Source organism: Aulostomus chinensis, chromosome 20 (genome assembly GCF_037954235.1).
Source record: "Aulostomus chinensis isolate RoL2024-O1b breed Wild chromosome 20, RoL_Achi_v1.0, whole genome shotgun sequence".
Taxonomy (NCBI): domain Eukaryota; kingdom Metazoa; phylum Chordata; class Actinopteri; order Syngnathiformes; family Aulostomidae; genus Aulostomus; species Aulostomus chinensis.
In genome coordinates this window covers 6447946-6468867 of record NC_141339.1, presented here as the reverse complement: position 1 = coordinate 6468867, position 20922 = coordinate 6447946, and the positions used below count along the sequence as shown (strand labels likewise).

Sequence of the window (20922 nt, the reverse complement as noted above, 5' to 3'; positions counted from 1 at the left end):
GATGCAAACCATTTAAAGATATAGTAACAACAACAAGCACTTCCCAGGCAACTGGAAACACACTCAAACCGTCCCAAAATGTATTATTATATCCATAAGGGCACATGTTACTGTTGCATCAATTCAGATTTGCTGACTGATATGCGCATTTTCCATCAAAACTAAGATGGAGAAGATAGCTCTGACTTTTGGACTGACTCCTTGTTTTAGCCAATAGTAGCTTACATGTCCTGTCCAACAATAACCAGTGAGTCTGTGTTGAATGACAGTACCCTGCCATTGGCACAACGACAGATTGTGGAGATGGCAATACCTTATCCCCTATGGTTGTTGTTAATGGCATGGACATACCTAAAAGCACATATTGCCTCACTGTATTTTCAGTGTGAATTTTTTCTTTTGGTAGTACTCTTGTGATTTTTGTTTCCTTTATCATGGCCATGTCCCTCTTTTTCACGCAACTCTCTATGGTAAGCTCATGATCCTTTTGGGCTTGATCTGTCTGATAAAGAAAAACATGAAAGGATGGTGAAGGCAAGGCAAGGCAATTTTATTTGTATAGCCCGTTTTCACAAACAGTTTGTCTCAAAGGGCTTCACATGGCATCATAACAACATCCTCTGCCCTTAGACCCTCAAGAATGTGAAGGTTTGATGTGAAGGTATTCACATAAAAACATTTAATTTTATAACAAATTATTCTGAAAATATGGAGTATAAACGAGTATAAACTTGTTAAAATATCAATTCTCCACCTCTCTCACTTTTCTGTTTACTTTTTTGACTTTTTCATTATATTTTTGCAATTTTGCTTTTCATTCATGTTGTTTTTCTGTCATGACCTCTTGAATTTCCATCAACATGTTTTGACGAGCATTTTGAAGTATTGCATTATGAAAGGTGGATGGAAACAGCAAGATTTGAGAAGAAAAAAAACTTTATTTTCACTTGAGATGTTTTTTTTTCCCCTTTTCAACAATAAAAAAATGCGCAAAACAGGAAATGGAAACCCTTTTTCAAATAAGCTCTGACACAGTGAATCTTTAACATTTGTGGCAAGAGCTGTTTCCAATGTGCAGATATTCCTAAAATGTATGTTTGTTGCCCAGAGTGAATTCAGCCAAAATCACAGCAGTCATCTGTTTGATGATGTTTTTCAGGCAACATTGCAGTTATATCAATTGCTTCAGCAGATTCAAGCAGTAGTTGTCACATTCAGCATTGCAAATACTACCAGGTACCAAAACACTCTTAGAACTTGGTCAAGTGAAAGTAAACCTTTCTCCATTTTTCATGCACATTCACTATGTTCTAATGGGTTATGAAGCCTATTTTATTGATTCCAAACCAGATGATAGAAATATACATATTAAACCTATTTTGTTTTTTACATTTTCACAGTTCTCTTGAAATTCGATAGACTATTCTTTTAACTGACTTAAGTTTCAGTTTTATCAGCCATTCACTGGAAGAGGAGGTGGAACACCCAAAGGTGTTAGAAAGTGCATTATTAAGCCTAAAATGCTGTGATTGCCAATTAGCACCTGTCAGCTGCCGATGTCAGCTGCCATTGTAGCACTTTAAGCGAGATTAACGCCACCTCAGGCTCAGTGCTCATCAGGTTCGGCAACACCATTCACTCTTGCTCACCTCAGCATTCACACCGTCATTTTAAACTGAACACATGATGAAAGTACCTCTCTGACGTGTTGATGTCACACACCCACACTCACACACACACACATATATATATATATATATATATATATATATATATATATATATATATATATATATATACACACACATATACATATACATACATGTGCCACTGTGAAAAGTGGGGCACATCCCACATATAATGTGTGGTTATGGCTCCTCACTGGGGCCAGCACATATTAATAAAGCAACGCCTGTCAAACACACTCATTGAAAAAGAAGTCACCGTCAGATTGCCGTCTTATGTAAAATGAGCATCATGGGCTTTTTTTGTCATCTTAACTCAAAGAATGACTGCAGGGAATGGCTCCTAGATGCTCAAAGCAGCATCCCTTTCATTCACTCGCTGCTGCATGAATAATGCATGAGCTGCTGTGTTTTTCAGGTGTGAGATAGAGTGTGGAAAGTAACATCTTTCAGTGACTGTTGTCTCTTTAATGTGCCAGAGAGAATGTTACTCCCGTTGAGGATTTTACCATGTCTCCTTCTCTTTGTCTATTCTAGCTCCATTTGACAACATTTCACTTTTTTCTTTGTCGCTACAGTCCTATAAAGTAGCACTATAGAAATGTGATGAAAAAAAATGCACTAAACACATATTTTCCATGCCAGAAATGTAATTTATCATTTACTTCACAAAACAAGTGTTTAAGTAATAATAATGTAATGACTTTTAATACAGTGAAAATGTAAGCCTTTTCTTTATTTAATTTCATTTTCTTAACACATACTTTCAGTTTTTAATAGCGCCATCAATACAGTAATACTGTCAATGCCCATCCTTTATCACAGTCAAGTATTTGAAAATTTCAGCCATACTGAAATGAGAGCTTCAGCCAGGACCACTGTTTAATACACAGGGTATACTGGTCCCATCTCTGAGATGAAAATTAATAACTGGACTGCAGTCAATGAAATACCTTACATGTTAAAATAAGTTGTACTATATGTTTATATGTTTGGTAAACACCACACACATCTGAGAAGCAGTCTAATCAGTTGTTCTATTTCAACTGGGAGGATTCAACTGCAATTGGATGTTGCCATGGTGATTGGCTTAAGCCCAATTCATATTTATGTGTATCCACATACATAGCCTGATGTGCAAACGCAACTGCATGTTGAAGTGATGAAAGCGCAACAGCTGTGATTGGTCCACTTTGTAACATTACAATCCCTCCTACGCATTTCCACACACTCATTTCCACACCATCTCCCTCTTTTTTGGCATAACATTTTTCATTTTTTCATCATAGATATCACTCAACATCAACACAGAAGTATAAAAAAGGCTCTGTGATGCCTAAATTCAGCCTTTAGGTCTTACAAGGATTGAGACCAGTTGACAGACTCCTCCAGACTCAGGCTTATTACTCAAACACCATGACTACATTACATCCAGAGAAAGGAGACTGCTGAACACAGCATAACAAGAGAATTTATTTGTTTGTTGATAGTTTCCCTCTGACAATTGTGGTCTCACTTAACATTTGTATGCAGGGAAGTTGACATTTTCCCCTAACTTTTAAAGGGTCATGGAGCATTTTTGCTTAAAAAGTTAAATTGTGAGAAATAGTCCATCCATCAATCCATTTTCTATCACTTTTTCCTGTTAATGGTCGTTGGGGGTCTGGAGACTATCCCAGCTGCCTTTGGGCAAGAAGCGGGGTTCACCCTGGATGGGTCACTAGTCCATCGCAGGGCCAACACATATAGACAGAAAACCATTCACTCTCACAGCCATACCTATGGTCAATTTAGAGTATTCAATTAGCCTAGTCCCCTCTTGCATATCTTTACACTGTGGGAGGAAGCCGGAATACCTGGAGAGAACCTACACAGGCATATGGAGAACATGCAGACTCCACACAGAAAGACCTTGTGCTTGAGCTGGAGTTTGAACCCAGAACGTTCCTTCTGTGAGGTGACAGTGCTAACCTCTGTACCTTGTGAGAAATATTTCACCAGGAATTACTGAGTACAGCTGAGCTCCTTCTTGGCCTCTGTGTGGGATGTCACCCATACAGCCTATGCTATATTGTCAACTGAATGCTTCAACATCTACCAATGAGTTAAGGAATTTCTTTCCCATTAGAATTATTTCATGTTGTTGTAGAATCACTACAGTTAAGGAAGATATTAAATTAATCTGGTAGAAGTATAAAATGGTATCAAATGTAAAGAGAACAAACTCATATTTTTTATTTCTTTCTATTTAAACTGGAATTTTCTTTTACAATTCATTATTCTTGCAGGATATATTTCTCTCTTGCTCTCTGACTGAGATATCATGGAGCAATGCCATTTTACTGATGTGGCCCATCAAGATTTTTAAGGCCCCCTGTCGCCCCCTGCTTCACACTCAGCGACTGAAGCATGCTGACGCATCCCTGCCTCATGTCTGAAAGCCTTCTTTTCTCTGATGATGGGGGGAGGACTAGGTCAGCTCAGCCCCCACTGGTCCGTCAGCTTAGAGCAGTAGCCTTAAGCCCTGCTAGGTTAGCAATACTTCACTGACACTCATGCGTCTGGCTGCTGTCATGGAGAGCATTGCTTCAGCAGCTACTGTAGGCTGCCACCTATGTGTAACAAAGGGCACAGTAGAGAAGCCTCAGCTGCCACCGGAAGAGGAGGGGGAGGCTGGTGCAGCTGAATTGTGAAACAAAGACCACCTCCCCCACCACCTTTATAACTCCTCTCTCATGGCCTCTCCGCCCCTGGAATAGCCGCGGCTGTAGTGGGTGGGTGACATCATCTATATCTAATGTGATTGTAGACTTGCAGGGGGGCAGCCAGTTTCATCAAGGGTCTTTGTTAGCCATCACATCATGGGAACAGAACAATCCTGCTTTATCTCAGTGATGCTCTCCTCCCAACCAGCCTACTATAGAAAGGAACAGAAGCAAACTAGGGTCATGTTGAACAACACAGACTCACGTGCTGCTGCTCTCCATCATATTTGTTGTGAGCCTTACAAACAAAGGAAAATTCATGAGAATCAGCATGCTGCAAATGTGACTGGGGTAGAAGAATTTCAGAGAGAGCCCTCCACTGGAGAGGAGCAGTCATCACTATGACAAACAAAAATGACTTCCATATTGTGCAACTCAATATTTACTGCCATGAGTACTGCTGCCTGATATAAATTAGAAGCATGCTGCCTTTGTTCTCCTGCACTTCCCTGATAGTGATAATCTGTTGATGCAGTTTATATACTATAGTTATCATATTAGTTCATTATTTTTGTTGGCCTGACTCAACCAGTAAACAATGAATGGTAATACTCTGACTTGCTGAATAAATTTGTTCCACAACCAAAAGGGTTGCAGGTGATAGGTGCTTCCATTTCTGATCTGTCAGGTTTTTATTCTGGAAAAAGCAAGGGGGCAGCAGTATGCATCCAAATCTTGTGTGTGTTTAGTTGTGAGTTAGAGAATACAGTTACACCTCATAAAGAACCCCCCCCCCCCCCCCCATATACACACCCACACACATAAATATGCACTCTGCACTCAGCATCTTTCCTGAACGCCATGGAAATCTTTTGTTTACTCATGACCACAATCTTTCCATCCGTCTTGTTACCTAATTAACCATGAAGCAGATGATTAGAAAATGTTTAAACAGAATTTTTTAATGAAAAATGAGAACTTATTTGACCTGAGGCTGTGAGGGCAACAAAAGCGATTTTTATAAGAGCAGAGTAGCATTTTTAGAAGACTTGAGTCCACCATCTTAGATCAAACAGCTGAATGCGTCAAAGAGTTCATAATGCCTTTTAATCTGAGGAAGCCTCACATAGACCTGCTCCACACCAGGAGCCTGGCCAGGACACTAACTAACACATATACAGCCTGTTAGACAGATGGTGGGAGCTAGTGACAGAGCCCTGTCTACCTTAAAGATGGGGGCTGGGTGGTAAAAGATGAAGTAGGCAGTGGAGTTATATGCTACAGTGGGAGAATTGGCACAAATACCCAGCCCCCTTGGTCCAGCAGGGGGTCTTTCTTACTCTGCCAACACAAGGACACATCTCATCCCATAAATTTACAGAGAAGATGCAGGGTCTTTGTCTTAGAGTGAGAGGCTGGGTAGAGGAGCATCTTCTGTAGCCATCCTGCAGTGTGATCCCTGTGTTCATGTGCTCTGTATTTAACCTCCAAACCTGGCACAGTTAAGCAGCAACCATCTTTTATGATCAGAGACATACACAGAAAAACCTGCAATTTGAGCATGAAGAACAGATGCCTCACAAAGAGAGCGTCTCCTTTTCACTCAAGGCACATAGTCAAACTGAAATATTGGACAATTTGATATTTTTTTAAGTCCAAATCAAGCAGCCAAAACACAATCTTGTAGTGTCTTAACCATTGTAGAGGTGGGGTCATGTCCTCCCTGGTGTCTGGCCTGTACTATAAGCTGCGTTGCGAGCGGATTAAGACGTACACTATCAGATTTAATCCACTGTCAGGGGGAGGTTTACTTACCCACGGCTCAGCACTAGGAACGTCCGAGCTTCTGCTGTCACAAAGAACGACACTTTCCTTACGTATCCAAGTCACTCAACATCAGTAGGGAAAGTTTTGTAATTCCATATTAACACTGATTTTTCACTTGACTGAATACAAAATGATCACTTTTACTGAACTCCAGTATCGTGCTGGGGTGGTATTGTATGCCTCTATTGCCTCAGGACAGTTGTAAAACTATATGTATACATAATGGTTCTCAAGTATATTGAAGTTGCACTACACATTTTCCAATTAAAATGCTGTATTTCATGAGGGTTTTTAAAAAAACTTTTTTTACAACTCTGTATATTTGTCACTCAGACTTACGCCTGAAACACACACAGGTATCACTGTCATTAGGTCCAGTTTACCTTTGACTGCTAATTTCTCAGTGAACAATTAAACCAATTTGAAAAAAAAAAACAATTTAAAGCTTTCAGAAATATCACATGAACAAAAATGTGACAGTGATCACGTTTATGTGAGGTGACAGTGATCTTGAGCTTTGACCAAAATGTTGATCCTTCCTTGAGACCTGTGGACATTTGAGACAAATTTCTCTTTATTATCATTATTTATTGCTTTATTCTTTTACATTTTATTTGTGATTACTGACAAGAATGTGACAACGCGTGACGGTACAAACGGGGGGAGTTCCAGAACCAGACTCAAATCCAATAAGACACATAAACAAAACAAAAACACATAAAAAGAGCAAAAAGGACACAAATACATTGTTTGTGTGAAATACTACATGCCCGTGTATATACTTATGTTCTAGGATGTGGAGGGAAGAGAGAAAAAAAGAGAAAGAGAGGAGGAGTAGCAAAATGAATGGGTGAAGAGAGGAAATCAGCAATAGTAATGAATACATAAATAAGAGGGGGTTAAATATGTAGAGGGCTATCACCTTATTTGGAAACAACTTAGATTTTAATTGAGACAAATTTCAACAAATTCCTTCAAGGTGTTTCAGAAATATTGTGGTGACAAGAATGAGATGAATGTTTTAACAAACATTTAGAAAATGTCCAGATGTAACAGACACCAGACAACCTCAAGGCTTCAGCTTTTGCCAGGTCAGAGACAAAAAAAATATATTCTATGTATGAAAACAAAGTCAGATTTCAATAAATCAGTGGTTTATAGAGGCAAATTCTTATGCGGTACTTTACATGAAGCCTTTTTAGTAATAAGCCAGAGTTTGACAGGTGTTTCTCAGCTGAATCCTTGTCTACTCAGCTTATGAAGCTGCACTGATGGTCTCATTTATACCACAGTATACTCAAAGATATATTTGTCAGTCATGATATGTTAATATACATAAGATTATTAAACATGTGGTGACTAGGCTCTGGTCATATCCTTGATTTCTCTGGAAAAATTTCTTGAACGTTTGAAGAGGTCTGCAAAATAAAGATATTGACCCATCCCTCTCTCAGAATACTTTAACTATAATGTAAACAGAAAGTGTCAGATGGGTTAATCAGTTACTGTGTTTCTGTTCCAGCTGACTTCATAAAAGACTTTGGCCCCAGAGCTGTCCTGTTGTGCGGCAGGCCTTTGTCCCCACACATTTCCTTTTAACCCTCAATGGCGTCATGACAGCGTACAGTACATAGCCTGTTTCATTTCCATTAGCGGTGTGACTCTTATTGTTTGTCTGTGAACAGAGAGGTTAATGTCAAGCTACTCAGCAGATCTGATATTAAAGCACTGGCTTCCTCAATGGAGATGGAGTGTTTTCTCTTACACGGGAAGCACTCCATTGTCATGCTGTGTCCTCATTAGCATGCATGACATGCAGGAATTCATTGGAGCACATTTGAATAAATTAGCCCTCTCTTCTATGAAGGCGAAAAGCCGATGTAAGGAAGGAGTGTTGAGTGCTAGAAGAGGAAGGGGAGGGGAGGGGAGGGTGGAGTAGTATTGCTCAGCCTGTTTATGAAAGGATATTTGGCAGACTTCCTACAAATGTCATGTGAATTCTCTGGGTCTGTGATTGGCCATTGCTTATCATTTCCTACCCTGTAATGATATCATGTTTCCACTCCAGATGCAGAGAAGGGTTGTGCTAGCCTTAAATGGCCTCTTATTGATGAAGTTGTTTCAACTCACACATTAAGTACTACTAACATATGAAATGCCGGGAACATCACTGGCTAGTGACAAGAAAAACCTCAGCATCCTCCCTGTCTTCCTCCTCTTCGTCTAACATTTAGTTCCTGAGGTGTGACTATCTCCCTTCTTCTCTCTTTCTCCCCCCACATTTCCTCCCTCCATGCTGTGTCTCTCCCTTTACACTTTGCCTTCATTAGGCTGCTGTGCTGGTTGTAAATGGAGTAATCACATATGGTGCAGGGCACACATACTAGATACACTCCCGCAGGCTGCAGCTGCTGATACTAGCTGAAAATAGATCCCTGGTATGCTCAGCACTTTTCCTCCAGCAGCTTTGCTGTTTATCAGCAGGCTTGGATACAGCAGGCTAGACCACCCCTCTCATTTAAACTGTGACTCCTCACCATTAGAGTCAGCATGGCTTAACAGGGGGTATGAAAACAGGCCAAGGGCAATTGGGCTGCTTGAAGATATACTGTACCTAGCCAGGTTGCTAGAAAGTTTGTATTGTGTTTTTGTTGTACTGTATGTAAGGATGATAGATACTCAAATGTATGCGTCACCCCTCAGCATACAAACAATTTTGTACATTTGCTTATAAAACCATTGTGGGTGATCAGATTGCAAGTGGACAACATGACACAGCAGTGTTTCCAGCTGCAAATGTAGCTAGCTCACAATTTAAATTCAGATTTCGTTACTGCCTACGTCACCCCAGGGCCAAGGTCAAAGGCCCCTGTGCATAGTATTCCCATTAGTCTGTCGCCAGACAATCAAGCACAAGATTGTCTTAGCACAGGCTAACTATGAAAACAAGATGTTTTCAGAGCAAATATACCTGTATGTACTGTCCATCCTAATTTTTTGGGTTACATCCTTCTTAGGGACACTTCAGGGCATGTTATTGTTAATACTACCAAAAATACGGTCAACCGTGTTCCAGACCATCTCAGCAGCTTGGTTGTTATTTGCACTTGCTGTCAACACATTTCCTTTTACTATTTGCTGAAAAATGTTCCACTTTAAAAAAGATCAGATCTATTAAAGGCATTATTATATCAACTCCACAGCATGATCTAACTTTCAATCTTTAGCAGCAGTGTAAATTCATCAAAATATTCAAGAGCATATCAAATTAGCAAGAAATAATAGAAAGTATAAATGTATGGATATGTATTATCAAATGGATGGAAAGAATACCTGTGCATGATTAAAAAAAAAAATCAGGCAATGCAAGCTATGACCAATTATGTGTTTATATGTGTGTGGAGGGTGATCAAAAAGAAAAAAAGAAGTTGATGAAAAGAAACATGAATTGCCCCTTTAAAAAATGATTCTACTCAGCCTGGGTCTTTTGTTGCTTGAATCTTTGTCAAGTGAATTAGTTACCAAGATTATGTCATAAGGTTGTTAATGAGGTTTTGTCTGCTTGGAGTTTAGGAGGTGCCATCAAAAGCCTGTAAATGGGGTTGTGGAGGCAGAGGATTGACAGAAAAGGTTGCATTGCTTGGTTGGTTTGTTGCATGATTGGAAATATAGACTCCAGTATTTTTAAAGCTTTTCCCATGTAGAGACTAAAATTTGGGATATCTCTATTTCTTCAATGTTGAACTCTCTGTTTTAACCTTTCTGTGTCCTTGAATTGGAGTACAGTACTAAAGCCAAAACCACCGAAATACCACTTTAATATAGAAGTGAAATATATGAATATCATTAAGATCCTTTAATGATGATTGGAAAGATAGAATAGAAGTCAGAGAACCAACAGTTTATCATTATATCATTTACTGAAGATCATGGGACACGAATTCAATGGAGTCATTACAGGGAGGGCAGAAGTGTGTGTGTCTGTGTGGGGGGAGGGGGGGCAACTGTGTGTGTCTGCTAATGTTCCTACTGCAGTAGTGTAGTGATGTGCTGTGCTCATCAGTACAGCAGATAGTCCAGTCAGAGCCTCTTCCCTTCCCCCAATCTGTCATACTCAAGCACACGTTCTTGTACCCACCCACTTAATATAGGCACTAGCACAAACGCACATACACACTCACACACACACCATCCCCCTTCATGGCTATGGAATCAGCAGCTTCCTCTTAACATTGACTGATATGGGTAGTGTTGTTGGACTGTGTTACCTGCTTTTGAGCAGAGGCCTGCAGCATGGATGCATTGGGTTAACACGTGACAAATGGGTCATGTGGGCCAGATTGTTGAACCTGAAGTGCCTCCTGAAGTTACAGAAAAAATGTCACTCACCTTTTAGGAAGAGGGAAATGATATGAATGATGTCTGTGAATATATCTCAGATAGCAAGAAATTTATTGACAGCTAACAATGGCCAAGTTTACATGGGTAGCAATATCATGATATTAACCCAAGAAGGACAATACAGACTTATGACCCTGCACAGCATTTTCTGCTTAACATTACCTGAATAAGGAATAAGGCCACTGCCAAAGTAATGTAATAATCAAATGCAGTTTTGAGTTTTTACATTATTTTTGCAACACATACAGAAGTCAGATGCTTTATGATTCATAATCCACTTCTAGCAAGTGTTACAAACTGGACTCTAAGTGCATTTTTCTGAATTATTAACAAGAACGGACTCAAAATATATCATGGTAGTAACATGACAGAAACGTTTCAGGGTCAAAACCCAGAAGGAAATAGACATACAGGGCAGAAATGTGAGGTCAGTCAGTTGTCAGATTATGCTCAGTATCATGTAAACAGGAAGATTAAGTTAATATTCTTTGAGAAACTCCTGTATAACCTAATCAAATTATGGTCTTACTTAGAGCAAGGTCACCAATTGGAGTTTACCATCCATGTAAATGTAGCTTTGTAATGTAGGAAATTTCAATGTAGTACATTTGTTCTAACGTGATCTTGCTGAGTTTCACTGAATGTAGCTAAACACCAAGTTGGAGGCCTCACAATTCCGGGTCAATTCTTCTTCTGCATATGTTCTTGTATCATAGAATCCCAGTTTGTATTTAAGAGCATTATCCATTCAGTTTTGAACAGACTCCTATGTGTTGTTGAGTAGCATGCAGCATGTTGTTATATCGCTGGTTTCACCATACAAATACAAACATACATAGGCAATGGCCTGGGGCCTTGTCCGCTAAATGGCCTTTCAAACTTTTTAAATGATAAAATTAACTGTTATTTAAATGAGGGCCTAACAAATTGTACATTTGCAAATATTTAGTATGACCCATTTAACATTTAATAGACTATTTTACAGTTTTATGGTTTATTATCCATGAGTTAATGTATACTTTTCTTACTTACTTTGTTGTTTAGTGTGCATAGTGGGGGCAACATAAATTTTTCTGATTCAACCCTGTTGTTAATTGACTGTCATATTCTTTTGCATGCTGCATTTGTCCTTTATCGAATGACATAGCAGATGCAGATACCATTGGAGACAGTCTCTTATTTTTGTCACTAGGGGATTTTCATTGTGGATTTTGGGAAGAAGTAGGGAAGACGGAAGATGTCCAGTTTAACGAAAGTAGAACAGCCAGACTACATAATAGATAAACAATAAAGAAACTGACTATAAAATAGTTGGAACCTGAGTTGCAGAATCTTAGTTGGCTGACGTTAAGAAAAGAGTCACCTCTGATTATACTCGGAAGAGTCCCTGAGGCCTTAAACAATTCCTGCATGTAATATAACCAATTTCACTTTTTTTTTTTAATTTCAACTTCAGAAAGAATAAACAGCCTAATGATATAATACATTTTTTTACTTAGATGACCTCATGCTACGTTTTTGCTGACATATTTGTATTACCTCATGTATGCTGCTTAGTTGTTTTTCCAGCCTGAAAATATCCCAGAGAAAATACTGTGGTTTCTGAAGCTTCATTATTTAAGAGGGAAAATCCAGTTTCACTAGTGAGGTGTCCTGGAAAGACCATTGGCCATCTGGAAGCTGCAGCAGTACTCACACATAATATGCTGTTGCACTCAGGGTATTTCATCTTGTTTCCCCCTTACGAAGGTACCAAAACAATCAGTAAACAGTGGGCTCATTAAAACCACACAGTGTTGCTCATCCCTTACATCTGCACTTAGACTTTGACCTAGACTTTGCTATGTTTTGTAAAGGAGACTTTACTCTACTTTGCCCCTAAAAGGTAGATTAAAGAGAAAACAATATTACTGCATAGTTAGTTTGAATCCTTTGTAATCGCATTTGTAAGTTTGCCTTTTCTCACCTGTGTGCTATGGTTACATTCACTACAGTGTGTTTGTCACCATAATTTACAAAAGGACAAATCTGCACAAACTAGGTAGTTGAGTTTGAGAGAAGTGGCTGACGCAACCTGACGCTGATCTCCAAACAGAGGAAAAGCCTTGAATTAAAGCCAACTCCTGTGGTCCCTTTCTCTTGTCTGTATGCTCAGTGTCAACAGCAGCAGAGGGTTGCCTGGACTTCTGCAAGCTCAGGAGTTTACCTAATTATCTGGCATTAAGTTTAAAGAGAAGGCTTCCCTCTATCATCCCACACCACATGGCAGCTACAGGGATAAGCTGCAGTCTTACAAACCATTAGGCTTTACAGGCAGTTGACCTAAGGATGCAGGGCAGAGATACAGAAAGCGAGGCTGAAGAGACGTGCCCTGATTGCAGTACTTATAGTACAGAGGAGTGGAACAGCAGAACCAAACACCGCTATACATGTTCATGTCAGTGTTTCAATCTAAAAGTCACAGGGGTGTCAAGGCAGTTGTTTGAACTAGGTTTCATGTGTCATAGGTGTCTGGTGTTTATGAAAACTAAAAGTAATCATCCATTGTCAAAAGTTGGTCCCTGGTCATGTTCTTTCATTCAAGTTTACATATTTAGACTATTTAATCTAGGACTGTGTCATATTTAACTTTTGAGAATTTTTTGTTTCATTCTTGTTTTGGAAAAGCGCTATCCAAATTTAGTATTACTATGTAATTCTTTAATTTTCTAATTTAGTCTTATATCACGTAATTGTTTAAGATTAAAAGTATTGCACTGGAAGCTGTAATGCATAATTCCTGAATACCTGATTGAAATTAGCCCCAAAGTACCCCACTGAGCAAAATAAAAGATCTTGAGCCATTTAGCAAGGCACCTAAGGCAGCATTTTCTTCATATTGAAAGTGGAGGTATGAGGCAAATAGAGCTCTGTAATTACAAATACACTCTTAAAACGTTCCCTCAAAAGTATCATATGGGTTTTAATTTGAAGAGTGAATGCATGTTACTGAACATATTTAAACAGGTAATCAAGCAAGGATTTGAGCTTATACATTCTACCTCAAGTAAGTTTAAGCGGTGATGTTTAGACCAAACCACTGATATGACCACAGAGCAGACACTAGACAGCTGGAATGTCCCACAGGTTGTTTTTTTGTTAACATGAGGCTGAACACAACAGCTAACAGCCCCAAAGCACCAGTTTTTATTTACCGCTGTATAGCATGTTCAGTGCTGACCCCATAAAAAGATTAACTGGTACTTTACAGTGTTTGTTTATGTTCGTTGGAACTGTCGGGTTGTCTTACCACACTCCAAGTGCTTTGAACAATGACCGTGCTGATGGTAATGCTGGCAATTTCCCTGTTTTTTTGCAGGTCACTGCCAGGGGATTCGCCCCATTGTTGCAGTTTGCCTACACTGCTAAGCTGTTACTCAGCAGAGAAAACATTCAGGAGGTCATCCGCTGTGCTGAATTCCTGCGCATGCACAACCTCGAGGACTCGTGCTTTCGCTTCCTGGAAGCTCAGCTGCGGAGTGAAGAGGATGGCTTGCTGCATTGCCACAAGGTGGCTGCGGAGGCAAACAACTCAGAGGATGAGAGTATGCAGTCAGAGACTGAAAGGCCCACCTCCCCCATGACCCGGCGGTGCGCTGATGCCCTCACATCCTTTTGTCGCCCTGATGATGATCGGTTAGCAATGGCTATACCCAGTAACTTCACAGATGGCCGGCTGGACTTTGATCGGCACAGAGGATCCGACCTGCCACGATGCCCTAAGTACAGGAAATACCAGTGGGCTTGCAACAAGCACAATAATGACACCTCCTCACACACCAGTACCTCAGGTTTTCCAAGCACATTAAAGGAGAGCAGTGTTAGTGGGGCGATGCCAGGTCAGGACAGGCTGCCTTTGGCACAGATCAAAGTTGAACCACAAGCAGAGGAGGAGGCCATCTCATTGTGCCTGTCAGGGGATGAGCAGGATGTCAGGGATAAGGATAGTGTGACAGCCATGGAGATGGATAACCCCATGTCTGTTGAAAGAACCAAGAGAACCAAGTCCCCCTCTTGCCTCCGAGCCTTCTTCAAGAAAGGGGTGGACCTCCCAAGTCTGCCCAACACATCACAGCAGCTATTCGCCAACAGACTTGTCTGCCCCCAGGACAAAGGAAACTCTCAGGGAGATCATAAAAAAGACTTCAGGCCTTTCACTGGGGAGCTGGGTCTGTCTGTGACATCCCCAACAGATGTGGATGGTTTCCCTGCAGGGTTGTCTCTCAAGTCTGCCTCCTGTGATGGGGTCTGCAAACAGGAGGCTGAGCTAGACCGCCGTAGTGTCATATTTTCCTCAGGGGCTTGCAACCGTCTGGGACCCCCAGCGCATTCCTACCCTGGTGGGAACTCTTTGGAGATGGAGCTCTCTGAGCACATTGCAAAGGGTATGTGGGCTGGAGCCAGTCAGTCCCTACCCACCTCCCAGACCTATTCTCCCAGCACCACCTCCAATGAGCCCCAACTCCTGTGCCGCACACGGCCTAACACCAGCTGCCCAGTGCCAATCAAAGTGTGCCCACGCTCACCACCTTGTGAGACACGCACCAGGACTTCTAGCTCCTGCTCCTCATACTCCTATGCGGAGGATGGCAGCGGAGGTTCTCCCTGCAGCCTGCCTCAGTTTGAGTTCTCCTCCTCACCATGCTCCAATGTGGCACGCTGTCTCAATGTGGACCAGCAGGAGCAAAGTGTGGGGGGGGACACCCTTTTTAACCAGGTGCGGCCCAAGATCAAATGTGAGCAGTCCTACGGCACCAACTCCAGTGATGAGTCTGGCTCTTTTTCAGAGGGAGACAGTGAATCCTGCCATGTTCAAGAGCGAGGCCCAGAGGTGAGTGTAAAACATTCTTTCACATGTAATGCAGAATGTATCCATCACACTCAATTCCAGGATGGCTAATTATATCACGGTGGCCTGCTCTCCGGGTCTGCATTAGCAGTCATTAAATCATCATGTAATTGAAGCAGCAGAGTTCAGTACAAGATTTACAGCACCACCATAGGGCACAGATGTGCTTTGATATTATTAATCTGTCTTATGCACTGTTGGAGATCTGTGTAATGAGTCTGAATATGTGAACCCAAATGCACCAGGCCAGTAGAAATTCAGGAGGCAGCTTTCAAGACTGTCATTGGCTGATGTGTGCATGTGAGAAGCTCTGCAGGTGATTCTTGTGTCAGAAATCTCTCAGGGTAGTACTGCCTTCTGATTCCCTGTTCCACTGCAAGTGCCCACAAGTGTATGCACTTCATTTTATTCCAGGAGAAACACAGGCGCCTATAATCTGCCCTCATAAATATGCGGATGCTAATTCTCATTATCGTCTGATCTCAAATTTTATCTGATTGCAGCCAATTCATAACAGCAGCAATGTGCTGTAGCCATAAATTTGTAATTGGTGGCTGTTGCAGTGTGTTGAATGTTGGTTGCCTAAAAGTTCAGCCAAGGTCCAACTTTTACACCGACCAAGCATCACTGGATGGTGAATTGGAACCAGTGGACATCACTCCAGTATGAAATCACACACAAAAAAATTTAAAAACAACAGTTTAAAAAATTATATGTGTTGTTGGTGGGCACAGGCCTGTGTACACAGAGGGATAACTACCTCGTACACTTTTTAAGGGAGTAATTGTTCCTTGCTTTAAGGGAACCCTGTCTCAAGGGAGGAGCCAGGATTGGGTCTGTCTGTTTATGGTTTTTAATGCAGTTTTTTGTGTTTGGTAAGCTGATCTCAGGCATCTGTTCATGGATATGAGAGTGTATTCGTCAAATGTATAAAAACACAAAAATTTACATAGGTAACTTTTGGGTATTTTGGACACACTAAAACTAACCTTCTTGAAAGCTCCTTGTAGTTTTGCTGTACCAGCTGTCGGTCTGCTGTTAAATATAGTTAATTTGTGACCATACTTACAAAGAGTAAACCGCATTATCCCCCAATGAAAAGAAAAGAGAAGAAAAAATGGAATACAAGCAGGAAGTTCTTTGAGGAATGGGTTATATCTATGTATGTGAATATAAATACAATTTATTATTTCTGCTTGTACAAAAAATGCTTGGCAAGTGAATTTATTTAATCTACATCCTTTTGGTCAGTGAGTTAAAAAGTAAATTGTGGACACGAGGTTCAGCTCAGTGTCATAGTAGGACTCTAGTGCAGCTTGACAGTGCTGACAACAATGAATAGCCAATCCCTTAATCATCCTCCCTTAATCCACCTGAGCAGACGTCCTCCAAGCTGCAGACTAGACGACTGTTGTTGTTTACTAGGTAAAGATCAGTGAGGAAACCTCTGATTCACGGATGCAGTACAGCACATTTGTGCTAATATTGTAAGCGACATATGATAAAATTAATTTGCGAAAAAATAGCTCTGCTTTTATATTGCTTCATTTTACTCAGTTTAACGGTTTGAATACATATGGTGTTTCTGTCAGCTATAACATTGTATTTCTAAAAAGTCCTTCAAATATTATAAAGAAGTGACTTTTCCTGGTTTGGATTTAAAATGCTTTCACAATAAATAATACATCACACTCTATTAGTTATGCTGTTTTACTTAGGTGATGCCATATGTTGTTCTCTAGACTGTCACGTCTGATGTTGGCTGCTACAGAGCTTGAACTTGTGACCTTTGGGCTCCAGGAGGCCTTGTTTCCTCTTGTTATATTACATTTGCCGATGTTTGCTTGAGGTGTAAGCAGAACTGTTTTTGATGGGAGTGAGGGTTGCTGTAAGTGCACAGAGGGAGCAGAAAAAAGAGAGACAGAAAAAGTGGTGTGTTGCCATGGTGATCATATTCACAGAGTGAGTCGTGTATTACAGGGGTTGGAGCTACATGAGAGGATTGTGCTTTTCCATGGAAAGAATTCAGTTCCACTGCACAAACAGAGCTGCGAGATAAAGAGTCCCAGTCGCAATGTGTAATTACTACCTCTGTAGAGTGGCGCACAACACCCATCGCCATCAGATTTATGAGCCTTTAAAAAGCTGATGAATGTGCTGCTGTATATTATGTGGGATTGATTTACAGCCCTGAGCTTTCATCTGGGAAAGCAGCCCAAAAAATGACTACTAGACATTTTAGCTGCCTTTGTATGTATGACTTTATATGGATACGTGTCAGCTCTTTTAAGTGCTCATTACTCCAAACAATATCATCTGTAGAATATCTATTGACTCACTCTGGGTTATCTGTCAGCTTTCTACACACTATCACGAGCTGTTGATAAGATTCCTCATGAATGAATGTTTCCTCGATATGCCTTCTTTCCAGATTATTGCATGAGCATTACAGTGAAGGTCATTGAAAGGTGCTTATTAACTTATTAAATGAAGTTCAGTGTTAGGTTACTCCCCCTTTCCCTTTATGCAGGAAGAAATGCTACCTCATAGTTCGCGGGTCATTCTTTTTCCATCTCTGTAATTCAACCATATAAACAAACAAAGGGACAGCAGGCCTCACTCTGTTTGCAGAGTAAATGGAAGAGGGTGGAAGCAGCTTTTGTTTAAAAAAAAAAATAACGATGAGGACTGTAGACTGGACACAATGAATCCCTATGAGGAAGGAAGTTGTTAAAGTGCAAGCTGGTATAACCAAACATAGCCTAGTCACTCAAGGTAGCTCGTGTCACTTGAGGTCCATAGATTTCTTCTCTTCAGCTATGGTCTGTGCATGCACATGAACCGCTTCTGTGTAGATTTAGGAGCTCCTTTCACACAGTTGGCAGGGTCACTTTAAAACAGACATCTAAAAGATTAATAAAGCATTCTCTCAAAATGAGAGAGAGAACCCTATGGCACAGATTATGATTCCTTTTCCTTATTTTACTTTTGCATTTATGCAACATGTCACACAGCTACTTTTAAGCAAAGGCAATTTTCTGTAATTACCTTAATTTTCCTCAGTAACAGTGATTTCTTAGAAGAACCATGAGTTGGATCTCAAACGGCAGAAAGGGCATCAGAGTTAGAGACAGTGTTGTGTGTGGCTGCCATAACTGAGTGTTGCCACTGCAACCACCAGTATTTCACTGTAGATGTATTACACATCTTTGCACGGCACGGTTTGTAGCTCAGTCTGTCTCAGAGCTCCAGCTCCTGGCAGCAGTGTAGGCGTTGAGCTCATTCTAACATATCGTCTGGCTACACCAGTGCAAATATTGATTTCAGAGCAAGTGGGAGGAATGAGGAAGTAATCCTGATACATCAGCACATTGTTTTTTGTTAAGCTGTTTTTCAAGTGAAACATGATTTGAATGAACATGTGAGAGGAAGTGCACAAACCTTAATATCAGTTCCGCCATGCTTACACAATGCCGGAGAATCATTGCTCTGCTCTAGATATGATATGGCTGTGGTCTGAAAGCAATTTGCCATTTATCTTCATAGCTGTACAGCATTTTACATGCCTCACTCACATGATGTCAGGGTAAATGTTTCATCCCCTTGCATTTATAAAAGCAATATGAAAACATTCACCAGAGACAGCTTGGAAACACTGAAAATACTGTGTTTTTGTATTTTTGTTATGGAATAGCAATATATCAAAAACAGTTAGATTAATACATTTGGATGCAGTAGCTGTGAAGTCAAAAGGATAACTATCCCAGGTAAATATTAGGAGGATGTTTGTTTTTTAAATTCATCTTTAAAATGTACTTATGGTGACAAAGGAAGCTTTATTTTGTCGACTACTGAGGACACCACAGATTTTCCATATTCTGTTACATAGGCATTTTACTTTAAAATTGTTATTTACCTAAACTGATTCATCCAGACAAATGTATTATCAAGGTTATGAAATACAGTAGCTCTTCATTACACTGCAAATTGCCCCTAGAGTTTATGTTGCAGAGCTCCTCTGAGGAGAGCAGGACAAATACAGAGAGCCAGAGGAGATATGATTGTGCTCTTATTTGTTGTGTCTGCAGAGGGAAGAGTAATGTATAGACTGCAGTGTGCGATCACTAGACTCTACTGTTGAATTAATGCAAAATTTAAAGTTTATGGGTCCTCAGGGCTCGCTTGGGTACAGACGCTGGTCTATTTCTCTGCAGGGACTGGAAGCACGAAGACATTTAGCATCCAGTTACCTTACAGTGTGAAGCTGCCAGATTTTTGTTATGTTTACATTGGCTATGTTTTTGTTGCTTGGCAGCCAATGCTGTGGGTTTTTTCACAGAAATTCACAGAAATATCCAACCAGTTAAACAATATGTGCAATACTGTAAGCTTGAAGTAGGTTTTCCGAGTATGGCCATTACCTCTTGAGTTTAGTCCAAACAAATTTCTGCTCACAGTAACAATTAAAAGCCATCAGTAAGTGACCATCATTATCTGTTACCATCTGAAAACTGTATAGATAACCCCTAAAACACAACTGAAACAGTCAAAATCATACTCATCAAAGTTGCCATGTAATATAACAATGTTCAAAGCATGTGAGGTATAACAGTGTCAAACACAGACACCTGAATGCTAAATCCCACTTAACAGGATAAGATCTCATTTTAGTTCCCATTAGATAAGGGACACTGTCTCGTTTTAGAAAATTGCTTCAGCATGTAAGGCAAGCTGCCAGACAAAATATTCAAGTGCTGATAGAGCTTCTGTGTTTCAATATGGTCAATGGGGAACGTGCTTTTGTGGGAACGGAATGACCGCTGAGGTTTTATAGCAGGTCAAGAGACTGCAAGTCAAGAGACTGCAGGTGAGTAGAGAGCACAGTGACCCCCCCCCCCCCCCCCCGCATCGAAGGCAGGGTCATTCAGCCTTCCTCCAGGCTATCTTTCTGCAGTCTGCCAGCTACCCAGCCTCACAAACACACTGCAAAAATATCCTGCTAAACTAGGCCTCATACCCCTGGTTCAAACTGGAAAGTATCATGCAGAGAAACCAAACAGTCCTTTTGATATCAAAAAAGATATTAAAATGTCTTTGTCATTTATATCTATACCACTTTCGAAAACACATTTTTCAGGTGAAAATAATTTGCCTCGACACTCATATTTCTAGGTGGAATTGAGGAGAGACTTGGCCTATTTTATACTTGTCCTATTTTAGACAGCAAGTTCCAACAAAATTCAATTAGAAAGTACTGCACAAAAATCAAAACCTCTCGCAACAGCTTCTGTCATCATTTTGCATTTACAGAATAGTAAATGTCAAACAACTAGCCCCCTCCTCTGTTTCCTGAGGACTTTAAATGCATGTAGGAACAATTTACAATACTACTATTAAAGGGTCATTTGACAAAATA

General features: G+C 40.4%; 1 protein-coding gene across 2 annotated transcripts in view; it reads left to right on the top strand.

The window, feature by feature from the left end:
* The window catches only part of bach2b (BACH transcriptional regulator 2b), a 98345-nt gene that overhangs the window by 66928 nt on the left and 10495 nt on the right, over positions 1–20922 (top strand). For both annotated transcript variants that reach the window (XM_086190329.1, XM_086190330.1), the window contains one exon: positions 13977–15488. In XM_086190329.1, coding sequence (XP_086046455.1) covers positions 13977–15488 — 1512 coding nt within the window. The remainder of the gene's footprint in view (positions 1–13976; positions 15489–20922) is intronic.